This window comes from Brassica napus, chromosome A2, assembly GCF_020379485.1.
Source record: "Brassica napus cultivar Da-Ae chromosome A2, Da-Ae, whole genome shotgun sequence".
NCBI classification, from domain to species: domain Eukaryota; kingdom Viridiplantae; phylum Streptophyta; class Magnoliopsida; order Brassicales; family Brassicaceae; genus Brassica; species Brassica napus.
Genome location: NC_063435.1, coordinates 5,638,917 through 5,653,464, shown reverse-complemented (window position 1 = coordinate 5,653,464; position 14,548 = coordinate 5,638,917). Strand labels below are relative to the sequence as shown.

Below are 14,548 nucleotides of genomic sequence, written 5' to 3'. Positions count from 1 at the left end.
TATGTAATTACGCGTTAGATCCGTCACTTGTCGATTTTGTTTGATTTATATCACTATCATTGAATCAACAAATTACCAGTATTATTAAATGAGATAATGTGAGGGGAGTGGGGAGGATTGTATGGGCGCAACTACATACGGTGGAAGTTTTTAGTGGTTTACATCACACCAGCAGTGCAAGAAAGAACATACATCAATATATTATTATATATAGGGCTTGGAATGCTAAAAGGATAGAGAAGTTTGACTAGTTGAGCAAAAGAAAATAATTAAAAGTTATCATGTATATCTCACGATGATTACAAGTCGGATCAAACCAAATCTCTTTTTTCCAATCATTTCGTGGAAAATCTATACTTTTATTACATGAGGATATGATTATAATTTCGCATGATAAAAACTAATTATGTAGGTGATGGTAAATTACACATTTTACGAGTAAAAATAGTTTCACATGATCAGATATACTCTATGCATTTCAAATTATTAGAGGAAATCAAAAATCATATTTTCTCTGCATGCTTGTCTATATTGTATACGACCTGGACTAGTTCATGTGGTTGATTATTCACAATTTTCAGTTTACGTTATAATCTACCATATTTAACATATATTTTTAGGGTATATATAACGCGAACCAATGGAAGGAAACATCAAGAAAATTGTCTGTCCTCTAGCCATCCACCTTGTCTGCACTAATCGATAAGAAAAATCTGCAATCACATGCAGTGGCGGACCCATAACTAAATTTTACCTGGGTCAAACCATGTAAAAAAAAAATCAAAAGTATCAACCGCAGGATTCGAAACTAGGTTTAGACCTTTAGGAGTGTCACAAAGGGAATTTACCCAACAGAGCTGTTGGTATTTTAATGTTCATCCATACAAAACATATATTTATCCAAATTTAACGTGTGTCATGTGCAACCCCATCCTCTCAAGTGGGTCCGCCACTGATCACATGTCAGCTTGCTACTACTAGTTTATCGAATTCAGAGAGCTTTCTCAAACTATTATTCTCATTTTCCGTTGAAAAATAAGTTTTCCATTGCACCCAAAAACAGTTATTTTTATTTGTATCTCTTTACATATGTTACAAATATTTGCAAATACAAATTAGTAAATCTACAGTTTTAAACAACAAAGTAAAAGAAATAAAGTGATAACTACACATATTAATTTCAAACTATATATATTTGTAGTTTTTTATCGAAATTATCATTTTCATCTAAATTAAAAATAAATAAATAAATGTAATATTTTTATTAATTATATTATATCAATAATTTTATATTTTATAATAATAGTATTTTTTTCGTCAACTAATAATAGTATGTTTCTAATGTTATAATATGTTAATATTGGTTATTTATTATTAAACCATTAGAGTATCGCATAATCAACCAGTTATAAATATCCTGCAATTAAACCAATTTCTAAACGTGTTGTCAATCGTACAAATCGCTTAATAAAGCTAAAAATTACAGTAATTCACATCTGCAAACTCTCACAACCGTACACGTAACCAATAAGTTTTAACCGATCATGCCCATAGTAAATGTAGAAATATATAATGTATAGGATATCGACTCTACCTCAAAATGGTTGCCTTACTATATTTATCATACAAATCACACAAGCATGATTGAATGGTACGGTAGCTTGGAAAGGTGCTAAGCACCCCAAATTCGAAACCTACCATTTCAGATATAAATGTTTGTGTGGTCAGATAACATGCATATCTAATTTTCATTGTAAGTAACCGGGTCTATCGGATATCGGTAGATAAACCCTCAGAAGATTAATCAGTTGGGCTTCAGCCCACCAGATACCCCGAGTTATCAAAAAAAAAATGTATATATATATATATTTGTCATACAATTAGAGCAATAAGTGGAAAATTAAGTATGCTACATATAGTAAGACAGAGAGAGATAGAGCGTTAAAGATCAATGTTTTCGGTGCCATATAACAAAAACTGAAATTGCCATAACAGTCGCGACAATCTACAAGTGACAATGTGACATGATCGGTCTGACAAGGACAATCAAAGAAGCTGCCCTTCTCATTTTTATATTTTTCATCTTTTCACATTACCAAACTTTATATTATTTTCTAATTTTGCAAATATTTTCCGTCAGTATTCACATTTCTCTCTTCTCTATATATAACCACACTAAGTTTTACATCTCTAATACAACCCTAAGAGCCTCGGAGAAACAAAACCAGTTCAAAGCGTTCGCCGGGAGGAAAAGAACATGCCGACGAACAAAACACCGTTCCTCCCCATCTTCCTCGGTTTACTTTGGTTCGGTTCATTTGCCGGTTTAGAATCAACGACCGGAAAACGACCTTCGATTCCGGGAGTATACATTTTCGGAGATTCGTTGGTTGATGCAGGAAACAATAATTACTTAGCAATTTCCATATCCAAAGCTAATTATCCACGTAACGGCGTTGATTTTCCTGACGAGAAAGCCACCGGAAGATTCTCTAACGGCAAAAACGCCGCAGATGCTATCGGTGAGTTTTTGTATATTTTCCGGTTTCGTATATATTCTACTTTTTTTGTTTGGTCTCTATGAGATGAATAGTGTTGGTATGCTATGTCAGGCCACGATTGCTTTGATTTAGATAGCGTGTCGTGCGAGCAATTAGGACTATATGTATCCTCTCATAACTAAACCAAAATAATGGTTAGACGTTGAAAATCATTATAAGAAAATACACGTAGTTGTAAGTTGTAACTGTTAGTTGTCAATATATAAATCAAAATTTATTTCACATGAACGTTGACCTAAGTGTTTCTTTTGGGATTGATTAGCTGAGAAATTTGGTCTACCGTTACCGCCGCCGTATCTCTCACTGAAAGTCCCATTTAAAGAGAAAGAGAGAAAATCTGCGGCCTTAACTGGTGTGAATTTTGCTTCCGGTGGAGCTGGTATCTTCAACGGTTCCGATCAAAAGCTTGTAAGTTATTTATATTTCATCTAGGATATGTTAAATTTCTGGAAAGTAATTAAAATTCCTTTTTTTTTTGGAACACTGGAAAGTAATTAAATAAAGTATTGGTTCCATGGTCAGCTTTATTTTGAAATGGAAAGTTAGGCGGTAGATTGCAAAAAAAAAAATTAAAAACATTACAAATACAAAAAGAAATGCGGTGAGCGTGGATCGAACACGCGACCTTCAGATCTTCAGTCTGACGCTCTCCCAACTGAGCTATCCCCGCTATATCTTATTGACTTTTCATCTTATGTAATACTTATGTGTAGAGGCAATCTATTCCTTTATCGCACCAAGTGAACGATTGGCAAGACATTCATAAAGAACTCACAAGTCAGCTTGGACCATCCGAAGCACAAAACCACCTATCCAAATCTCTATTCTTCGTGGTAATAGGCAGCAACGATCTTTTCGATTATTTTGGATCGTTCAAACTACGACAAAAGACCAATCCTCAGCAATATACACAATCAATGGCTGATAAGCTCAGAGAGCAATTAAAGGTAAAATAAAAAAGTTAGGACATCTAAGACTTTTGCTACGAGCTAGATACATGCATGTATTCCTCTTACAAATTTATTAATTGAAAATTGTATTAATATTAACAGAGACTTCACGATAATGGAGCACGTAGATTCCTTATACTAGGTGTAGCACAGATTGGTTGCACACCTGGACAACGAGCGAGAAACTCGACGATGCATGAATGCAACGAAGAGTCTAACATGTGGTGCTCTTTGTACAACGAAGCTCTATTAAAGATGTTACAACAATTTAAACAGGAGTTGAAAAGCTCAATGGCGTACACTTACTTTGACAACTTCAAGTCCGTCCATGACATTATCACCAACCCTGCCCGCTACGGTACGATCAGAGTTTGTATATTTTAGGTATTAAATTTTGTTACCACGACTAACGAAAACTAGAATAAACAATCGAACCACACAAACCATAAATACCGCAAGGTTGAGACGTGAAATAAATTAACATGTATGATTGAAATTTGGGTAAGACGAATTCCAGTAATTTTATTCCTATAGTAATACACCCCCTTTGATTTTTTTATATCACCTTTCTCCAAACCATACCCGCTTTTTCAAAAAAAATATTTTTCTTGAAGGAAATTTCTGAATAATTTCTTTCAACAAAAAAAACTTAAATAACAATTTTATGACTCCACATGTACAGTGTACTGAATAAAATAGAAAAGTAACTTTTATCAAGCGACCGAAAGTCACAAAGTGGGATCACTATTAAAACGGAGGGACACACATGATCCACATGCCAAATTAAAGTGGTGATATTAGAAAGAAAAAACAATGTGTGTGATCGGTAGATTAAATGGGAGGAAATAAATAGAGTAAACTAGAGTAAACATTATTTTTAATCTAGTGATTTGTTTTTTTCTAAGTTGAAAACTTACCATCCTATAAAAGAGGTGAAAAGGGTTGCGCTGGAAATGGTGGATCCATCTAAAGTTTCTTTTACTTTTACTTACACCTATTAACACTAACTTTTAACCAATCAGAGCCATTGGCTTACCCTAGCAAACAAAATCGCACTTAACGAATGAAAAAAAACACGTCGTTTTCTGATTTCAGGTTTTGCGGATGTGACATCAGCGTGTTGTGGAAGTGGGGACTTAAATGCGGACTCTCCTTGTTTTCCCGTGTCAAATTTATGCTCAGACAGAACCAAATACCTCTTTTGGGATCGCTTCGGTCATCCCACGGAAGCTGCTGCTCGGACCATTGTCGATCTTATGTTATCTGATGACTCGCAATACTCATCTCCTTTAACTCTGACTCAACTTGTCTCTTCATGATCAAAATGGCTTTGTTTTCGAAATATTCGCCATCAAATAGAAATGGGTTTTGGCGAATTGATTTGTAATCAAGTATATACGGGCCAATTCTGTTGGAAATCTAATGTTGTGTATTGATTTACTAGTGCTTCTCACCGTTTTTTTTTTTAATTTTCCAATGTTCCAAAACAACATATAATCAACCTTTAACAAATGTAAGGGTACGCCGATGTTTATCTATTGGAAAATCAAGAAGAACAACCATATCAAGATTATGAAAACAGTCGAGTTTTGTCGGAGACGGTTATTAACTGCTTTCAAACCTTATGGGTTGGATATTTCAATGTCGGTTCTAAATCCAATTTCTATGTGTTTTTTTCGAGTACGGACTTTAAGATTTCAAGAATAATTTTTATGCAAGTTTTTTCTCTTCTTTGTCATATATATTGTTACTTTCTTTGTAATTTTCTTCTCTTATCATCTTCCTGTCGAGTTTATATCTGGTTGTATACTCCTATGCCATTGGGGTTTTAAATTAATGTAAGCATTTGGTGTTCAAAAGAATCAAGATTATGAAAACATGAAAACCAAGAAGAATATGGAAATATCAATAAGAATATTAATATCTGAAAATATAACTTTATCTCTGTAATATATTATTTCCATATTACTTTGGGAAGTTAGATTATTAACTCACTATATAAATAATCTCTATTATTAAAAGAGAAGTACCAATATAAATTGCCACTTAGTTTTCAAAGTTATTTACATTTGAATGCTACTGAAGTAATAAATTTACCTACCTTTTAGTATTCTTGTCTTTTATAGTTTAATTAATGCATTTTCCTAAAATAAAATATAACAAATTATGTTTATTTATTTAAAAAAATGTTTCCTATAATCTAGGTAAACAATAAATTATACTTAATCAATGTCAAAAATGTAACAAGATTTTATTATTACCGGGTGGTTATTTTTTATTTTGGTATATTAACTAGTCTAAAAAAACATAAAAGTGTTATAAAAAATACATAATATAAACCACAAAATTTTAAATAACATATTGAATTATTTAATCGTATAAATCAAATATAAAAATAAATAACCATTTTATTTTACTTACATTAAAATTTTGATCCATAAAAAATACATTTGCACGAACACAAGAGTTATATTTTAAAAATAAGATTGTAACAGTTGACGGATCAAAAAATAAAACAAAATTATTCATTATAAATTCTAAAATGATTGTGTTTAGAAATATATTAAATAATTATTTAATATATATATATATATATAAATTTAAAAACATATATTACCATTTATATAAGATAAATATTTTTTTTTGTAAACCAAAAATGAATACCCGCGCGGGTGTGCGGGTCAAGCTCTAGTTGATTGGTAAAACATTAGCATTAACATTATGCTCTACATTATACAATCAACAATTGCTACAAAAGTATTTAGAAGAACATTTACTAAATGCTAATGCTCTCCAAACGCTCACCGGCCAATGCTCTCATATGAAGCTTTTAAAAAAACATTTGCATTTATAATTTATAAAATTAAAAAAATATATAATTAATTAATTTATTTTATTTAATAATATCATAAAATTATTTTTATATCCAAAAAATAAAATTTTGATTTCTAAAATTGATTTACAACAAAAATATTTTTTAAAAGGTATTTCACATTTAAAATATGATTTAATTTATTTTAAATGTGAAATATTGTTTTAAAAATAGATATTTTAATTGGATTGGATTGTTGTCTTTCTTATGGCTCAGCATAGGAGCTGGGTGTTCTCAACTCTTGTCTGACATGCAGGCTTTCAAGGTGGTTGTTTAAAAGTGAATAATCTTAGCGATGTGATGTTTGGAGTCTAGTGTTCATATTAGATTTGTATTTGCTTATCTTTTAGGCAGCAAATCCTGGTTGTATTTTGGAAGATTTTGTGAGATGCCATTCTCCTTCAGACTGGACTGAGAATGATACCTCTTCTGGAGTTGACTCTTCTCCCCTACGAGGTCAATTAAGTACCAGGATGCAAAAAGAGGGTTCGACCTTTTAACCTGTTTTTCGTTCTCATACGATTTACCAGTGTCTCAGTTCTCTTTGTGTGGTTAAACCATAATATGTAATCTTTCAAGTCTTGCTCTGAACTATCTTTGCAACTTTTATGTGATATTATGTAATTTATGGCGTGAGCTGTGGGAAACAGCTAAACCACTGCCTACTGTTAAACAAACTCCTCTCTATGATGAAGATTTAGCTGTGTAAGTGTCAATAACATGCCAAATTATACATTGTGGTTAGTGGATCATGTGTTTGATCACTCATGGTATCTCTCACAAAATCTGTAACAGGGAAGGAATTTTGAATTCTTTGGAAGATATTCCAGCTGCTGAATTATTCGAGCAGCTGTTTGTTTCTCTTGTAAGTTCCCCCCCCCCCCCCCCCCCATCAAATCGCATCCTTTCTTTTATTTTTTTGTCTTTGTAAAATTGTAAGGTCGCAGTGCAGCTTGGTCTAGAAGAAGTGTCTTCAGTTCGTATGCATAATTTACATAAGTAGAGTGATTGATGTAATTAACCCCTAATTTATGATAACCATTTTTCCTAGTTTTTTTTGCTAATTTCCTGATGTTTTTATTATATAATTTTAGCTATAAAGAGCACATTGAGGATTGGGATGGTTATAAAATGTACAGGTTGCCCTGGGATTTGTAATGGTGGAGCCAGTAGTAGCCACAAACGAAGACTTGACAAAGCTTTTCTTCGAATGCAAGGAGTATGTAGTGGCGATTTGCCAGGGAGGCGCATGCACTGATAAGCTTGATGATCTCTACCAGGTAACCTTGTGCAAATGTCTGGAAATCTCATAATATTGATAAGACTTAAAAAGAATATTTTAACAGACAACAAAAGTAAAAGGCATGTGGATATGAAGCATCATGATCACTAATCATACATTTGGATTGTTTTGTCTTTGGTATTGGTAGGTCTATGAGACCGTAGAAACAATGTTAAAACGTCCAGAAGAAGTGTTGAGATCAATGAAGCAGACGACAGAGGAGTCGCCATCAAACGGGAACGAAACAAAACGGCTGTTCAAGAGACTCGGCTTCATCTTCCGTGGTAGAGAAGGAAACCAGAAGAGAGTTCCATCAGAAACTGAACAGAAGAGTAGGGAACCGAGCCCGCACCAATCATTCTCTAGTCCTTTTGATGGAAAGTCGTCTCTGTTTGCAAAGAAACCTCCTAGACCTGATAATGGGACTCTAATCTGAAATTCTTTTCATATTTATTTCATTTGTTTATTTTGAGTCATTTCTCAATATATTTTTGTTATGGGTTTTAGGCTGATCAATTGGTTGGTAAGTGGTAACTGTAAATTCAAAACATTTGTTAGATGGGAACTTGAATTTGATGAAATGAAAATGTATAAGATTGTGAAAAGTGAGGAGTAAGAGCAGCATTAACGCAAACTCTTAAAGAATTTTAAGAGCTATGGGGTCCACCAAAAAGTTAAAACCCATCTCTTCTTCCTCTTATGCAAAAGGCGAATGTGGTAAAATTTATGTACTGTTCGTGGGCCCTACTGAAACGTGGCGGCCCGCGATTGATCTATTTTTTATTTTTTAAATTAGACAAGATAAAAAAAATAAAATAAAAAATAAGAACTCAGTTTTCCCTTTCTTTCCTTGCGTTAATGCTGGTCTAAGACATCACTTTTGAAAAGTGAGTGACTAATCAATTTGTTTTTGGTAATATTATGGGCCCATGGGCCGGTTTGTGTTAATGAAACGTCAGCGTTTTATGCATTCTCTCTGTCAATAATAGACATGGGAGTTCGGTGGACCGTTCGATTTCGGTCCGGATAATTCGAATTTTCGGATTTTCAGTGTTATGCTCAGAAGTACCATTTGGGTTTTACTAATTATCGGATCGGTTTCGGTTTGGTTCCTTCCGGATTCGGTTCGGATCGGATGTAACCAATGTTTAAAATCGTCCAAAAATATATTTTTTAGACTTTCAAAATTGACAATTTTTTTTTCAAAATATATAAATGGTTTATAAATCTAATTAAAAAATTAGTTAAACTATCTAAATTAACTAAAAAATATTCAAAATAACAATTAAAACAAACTAAAAAAATATTTTGAATATCCTAAAATATCTAAATCATCTTAAATATATAAAAACTTTAACATATTTAACTAATTTCGGATATCTTCGGATCCTAGTTCGGATGTCGGTTCGATTCGGATTATAACCAAACACTAAAGTACTAAACTCATAAGTCCCGTTCGGATATTTTTGTATAACAGTTCGGTTTCGGTTTTTCCGGTTCGGATCTAGGTAGATACTTTGGATTGAGTTAAAAACGCTCAGACCTAGTTAATAATAATACTTCACACCGGTGATCCGAATATTCATTTAATGTGCATATATATTCATTTTAATCAGAAAAGGGAAAATGACACGTGGAAGAATCCGGTGAAGTTGCCATATTCATCTGGAGAATTGCTCAAAGCTCAGAAAAGTCACACGAGTCTTCTCTCTCGTTGAGTTTGTGGGAACGAACCCTAGCTTTCTCATTCCGCGTTAAAAGTTGGTAATCATTCTCTCTCTCTCTCTCTCTCTCTACTGTTGATTTGTGTGAAAATCTTCAACGGTTAGATTACGAATCTGAACAATTTTGTTTGTTTGAAAAAAAAATCGACAAAATGGATTTGGCGTTATGATTAGAGTGTTGAATCTCACCGATTTGATTTTGAAAAAAACAATAACAGAGATTCGGCGGGAGCGATGATGTTGCGTGCTGTGATAAGGAGAGCTTCCACTCGAGGAGGAGGCTCCTCTGCTTCGGTGAGTCTTCCTTAGATTCGTTCCATGTTATTGTGAGATATTGATTGATCTCTCTCTCTATCTCAGGGATTGGGGAAGTCGCTGCAATCTTCTCGTGTTGTAGCGTCAACAACACAAAGCTTTCATTATCTTGCTGCAACGCAGGTACGCCTTTCTTCTCGATTCGGTCCAGATTATGTTTTGTAGTTTGGGGAAATATCACTTGATGATCTCTATACATGTGATCCTTTGTGTTTCTTCAATGACCAAGCTAAGTGTTGTTTGAATTTGTTCAGACTCTGGTGCCTCGTGGAACCGATGCTCGTAGCTTCCATCATCGTTCTTGCCCAGGTTTTTATTACTGAACCTTTGTTGTTGTTGTGATTCTCTTGCTGGTTCTTAAGGCCCTTTGATTTAACGGATTCTTCTCTTATTTGCAGGGTGTTCAGAGTGCTCGAGGTTAGCATCCTCAGTTTTGTTTTGTTTATCTATGGTATTAAAATTTCTTACATTTCTTGTACTTTCTACCTTACAAAATTTAATATTCATGTGTGTAGGACTGTGTTCAGCAGCTTCCAAGGCACAACCCTGCAGAAATGGGTCAGGCCTTACTCATCTGATAGCGGTATGTTTGCTATAGCTATATTCTGTTACTTGTAGTTACGTTTTGTTTCCCATGTTTTGGAACTCACAGTAGCTTATCCAAGTGAACCTTTATAAATGCACCACCAATGTTTGGATAGCTTATGCATATCATCAAATATTAGTTTCATTTATTGAACGTATGTCTCGAATTGGGTTTTGCTCTCTGTTGTTATGGTTGCTTCTATCTCTATGCCTTTTTGACACTTTTTTTTTGTATATGTTATTGAAGGAGATGTCGTTGAAGCTGTTGTGCCTCACATGGGTGAATCCATCACCGATGGAACCTTGGCCAACTTTCTCAAGAGTATGCATTTCTTCGCATTTTTCATCATTGTTTTTTTCATTCCGGTGCATGTAGAGTATGTAGAGTGTGTATCTAATATTTTTATTAAACGGTACTTCTTTTGTTGTTCTTGCAGAACCTGGTGACAGAGTAGAGGCTGACGAGGCTATTGCACAAATTGAAACTGACAAGGTATCAATCAATTACTTGCTTTGTTATCTCCATGTTTCTGTTTCCCCAGCAGATGTTCTTTCAGGTTTCTGGTGTAGTTTTTTATAACCATTGTGTTTGATTCATTTATGTTGTATAGGTGACAATAGATATTGCTAGCCCAGCAAGCGGTGTGATCCAAGAGGTAAATTTTTGTGTCATTTATTGTTTCTGGGGTTCTTCTCCTGCGTCCATATACCTAACTACTTATTCCTTTTATGCAGTTTCTTGTCAAAGAAGGAGACACTGTAGAACCTGGAAACAAGGTAGCTATTATTTCGACGTCTGCAGATGCTGTGTCTCATGTTGCACCCTCAGAAAAGGTAGCAGAGAAGCCTGCTGCCAAGCCTTCTCCTCCTGCCGAGGCTCTCAAAGTTGAAAGTACTAAAGTTGCGGAGAAGCCCAAGGCACCATCACCTCCACCGCCGACTAAACAGTCAGCTAAAGAACCGCAGCTTCCTCCCAAGGATAGGGAAAGACGGGTATGTAAACTGTGTCATTTAGTCTTTACTTTTATGATGTCTGATCCTTTTCCCTGTGAGGGAAAAGCTATTTCCATTAGCATGATTTGATTATATGGCATCTTTACAACATTGCAGGTTCCTATGACAAGACTCCGCAAACGTGTGGCGACTAGGTTGAAAGACTCTCAAAACACTTTTGCGTTGTTAACAACGTTCAATGAAGTTGATATGTGAGTTACCGCTAAAAAACTCATGATGATGTCTCTTATCAATATTCAATTATTACCCAACTGTTAGTTCATCAACATGGTTTTCCTTTCTCACGTAGGACAAATCTGATGAAGCTCCGATCTCAATACAAGGATGCATTTTTTGAAAAGCACGGAGTGAAGTTGGGGCTTATGTCTGGTTTCATTAAAGTACGACTGAAATTAAAAGATTTCCTTAACTAATCATTATATCAGAACTTTACGGTTATAGTAATCTTCTTTAACCCTTTACAGGCTGCTGTTAGTGCCCTCCAGGCCCAACCAGTAGTAAATGCCGTTATCGACGGAGATGACATCATTTACAGAGACTACGTAGATATCAGTATTGCTGTTGGTACCTCTAAGGTTTGTTTCTGCAATTTTCTTCGTAAATATCCAAACACTGCATGGCAATACCATCTTAGGGTTTAGAGGTAAGGTAGTAGTAGTAATTGATCCTTTTTCTGTGTTCAGGGTCTTGTGGTTCCAGTCATCAGAGGTGCTGACCAGATGAACTTTGCGGACATAGAGAAAACGATAAACTCTCTTGCTAAGAAGGCCAATGAAGGAACCATATCAATCGACGAGATGGCTGGAGGATCATTCACAGTATCAAATGGTGGTGTCTATGGAAGTCTCATAAGCACTCCTATTATCAACCCTCCTCAGGTTCGGTTCAATCCTCACGATACTAAAACCTGAACAAAGGAAACTGGTTTTGTCCCCTTGCTAACGCAAAACAAATCTTTCATTTGTAGTCTGCTATTCTTGGAATGCATTCAATCGTGCAACGTCCAATGGTTGTGGGAGGAAGCGTGGTACCGAGGCCAATGATGTACGTGGCGCTGACCTATGATCATAGGCTTATTGATGGGAGAGAGGCTGTGTATTTCTTGCGCCGTATTAAGGATGTTGTGGAAGATCCCCAGAGGCTTCTTCTCGACATATGAATAAAGATCCGAGACCAGAAGAGATGACAAGTCTCTTTGTCTTTTTCTACCAGTTTCCTTTCAGGTAACCATGCAATGTGAAAGATACTTTGAAGAAAAAAACTTTTCTTTTTTTTTTTGGAGTTTCGTAATAGTTCCAAGAGATTTTACCGGGCAGGTGAAGCATCGGTGTATTCAGTTTTTTATTCATATATACAGTTTAAACGAAATGTTACATTTTTTTTAATAATGCCACTGGTTTCTATTGGGTAAAACATTTTCATTTCCGTAAATTATTTATGATGAGATTCTGTGGATATACCAGTCTTTTTCTTTGCTGATGGCTCGAGGTACCAGCATCGTTTGTGTTTAATAAATTAGAAATAGAGTTAAGAGACGTGAATTCTTGTCTTCGCTTAAGGATCTGATAGGTGACACCTGAGATAACGGCTTAACGTTCTTGGATCGATGCTTTAGAGGTTGAAGGTTCCTTATGCTACAAATTTATGAAAGTCAGACTGCTTATTATCTGACGGGTCCACGCTCCGGATTTCAACATTATGCAAAAAAAAAAATGATTTGAATTGTTGAAATGTACAAGGGTTTAAGGTCTCTCTACACATCCCACTCATGCAATCCAACTGGAATGCATGAAAGATGAGCAAAACTATATTTTGAAAGATGGTCTATGGTGTAGTCAGTGTGTGCCAACGACACCACTTCCACCTTTTCTAACCTCAACCTTTTAAATTATATGTCATTTACAAAGGCTCTTAAATTATTCTAGAAAGAAACAAATATTGCCGTCTTGTGTTAGTCTTTTCTTAGTGAACTTGAGAAAATTAAGGGATGTCTTCGTTGAATTTGTTGGCAATTGTAAATCTATATTGCACAAAAGGCAGAAGCGATATAAGTTGATCAGTTGGTGGAATTATAGCAATATATGCACGTGTTGTTAATTAATGGTTGTCACCAAACCCTTTTATCACTAAAAAGTTTGATAAATTTTGACTTTTTCTCCCATTTATATAAAAGATGTATTTGACTTTTATCATGCATGAGGTCATTTTGACATCGACGTAGAGTCATCCTTTAATGACCGATTCACCATCAACCTTTTGGACATTAAGTGGAACACTTGACCGACTTTCTTTAGATAGTTTATTTTTTGTACGGTGTTTGAATAAGATAGGCTTAAAATGTGCGATTACTTCCCCGTTATATCTTTTGATTTGAAAATCAAGATAGCAAAACGTTTTAGAGAAAAGGAAACCAAAAGAGCTAGCGAAGGCAAGGGATGCAGTCTCTCTCTTGGCTTGGTGGACTAAAAGCAATAACCGCTTTTAGTTTATTTTCATAAAAATAGTTTTCAAATAATAAAATAATTAAAAGAAAATTTTATTAAAGGATAAACAAGATTTTGACCCGTGTTTAAAGCACAGATTTTTTTTTAATTAAAATCTAACTAAAAATATATATATACTAACAACGCATTGATATTGGTTCGGGTTTGAGCCCAGGACAAAGTAACTATTGAGTATTTTTTTGGATCTGCAGGTCTTTATTTAAGTATGGATTTTACCCGAAATCTGATAAGTCTCCAAAGTACCTGAAAAGTTTTGGAGTGTGGTTTCAAATTAAAAAAAATAAAAAAAAATATTAAAAAATAAAAATAAAAAGGCTATGTTGGTTCATTTTTATAGCTATTTTGGTGACAAAACTTAAAAATTGATATTTGAGGAAATTGTCTAATGTTTTATGTCGAATATATCTTGAATTTTCAAAATATACTTACATATATAAGTATAGATCTTTTTATGATATGTGAGTTATCTGAGATTTTAACATTCTATTAATGTGATGTCGAAAAAAAACATTATATTAATGTTTTCAGGGTTAGTGTAGCTATGGAATAATCCATTTAGCAGATTCTCTAATTTATCTAAAATGTGATATTATTATAAATGGTTAAAATAACTAAATAATTATACATTTGAGAGGAATCGATTCATAGCATATATCCATAGGGTTACTCCTTTTCAATTGGGAATCATCGGGCATCACAACTTGGTATAAATATCAACATTTTAAGAAAAAATGATTTTAA

At 34.2% G+C, this 14,548-nt stretch overlaps 2 protein-coding genes and 1 non-coding gene across 4 annotated transcripts; 2 read left to right on the top strand and 1 right to left on the bottom strand.

Moving 5' to 3' along the window:
* The first annotated feature begins 2,134 nt into the window (after positions 1-2,134).
* On the top strand, positions 2,135-4,964 carry LOC106390053 (GDSL esterase/lipase At5g55050-like). The gene is made up of 5 exons (XM_013830440.3): positions 2,135-2,522; positions 2,824-2,969; positions 3,275-3,508; positions 3,614-3,869; positions 4,607-4,964. The coding sequence occupies exons 1-5, from the start codon at positions 2,258-2,260 to the stop codon at positions 4,828-4,830; spliced, it is 1,125 nt and encodes a 374-aa protein (XP_013685894.2). The 5' UTR covers positions 2,135-2,257; the 3' UTR covers positions 4,831-4,964.
* TRNAF-GAA lies at positions 3,159-3,231 on the bottom strand. Its single transcript has one exon. It is a non-coding gene; the product is annotated as a tRNA-Phe (tRNA).
* Positions 4,965-9,249: 4,285 nt separating the features above from the next.
* On the top strand, positions 9,250-12,718 carry LOC106390036 (dihydrolipoyllysine-residue succinyltransferase component of 2-oxoglutarate dehydrogenase complex 1, mitochondrial). Of its 2 annotated transcripts, none has more exons than XM_013830430.3 (15): positions 9,250-9,429; positions 9,608-9,683; positions 9,750-9,827; positions 9,959-10,013; positions 10,103-10,121; positions 10,220-10,287; positions 10,537-10,611; positions 10,727-10,782; positions 10,901-10,945; positions 11,025-11,282; positions 11,400-11,494; positions 11,593-11,683; positions 11,768-11,878; positions 11,987-12,181; positions 12,271-12,718. In XM_013830430.3, exons 2-15 carry the CDS (start codon positions 9,624-9,626, stop codon positions 12,460-12,462), a joined length of 1,398 nt encoding a protein of 465 aa, XP_013685884.2. In that variant the 5' UTR covers positions 9,250-9,429; positions 9,608-9,623; the 3' UTR covers positions 12,463-12,718. The 2 variants fall into 2 exon arrangements, with proteins under 2 accessions (XP_013685884.2, XP_048607400.1); XM_048751443.1 differs by having other exon boundaries at positions 10,217-10,287.
* The last annotated feature ends 1,830 nt before the right edge of the window (positions 12,719-14,548 follow it).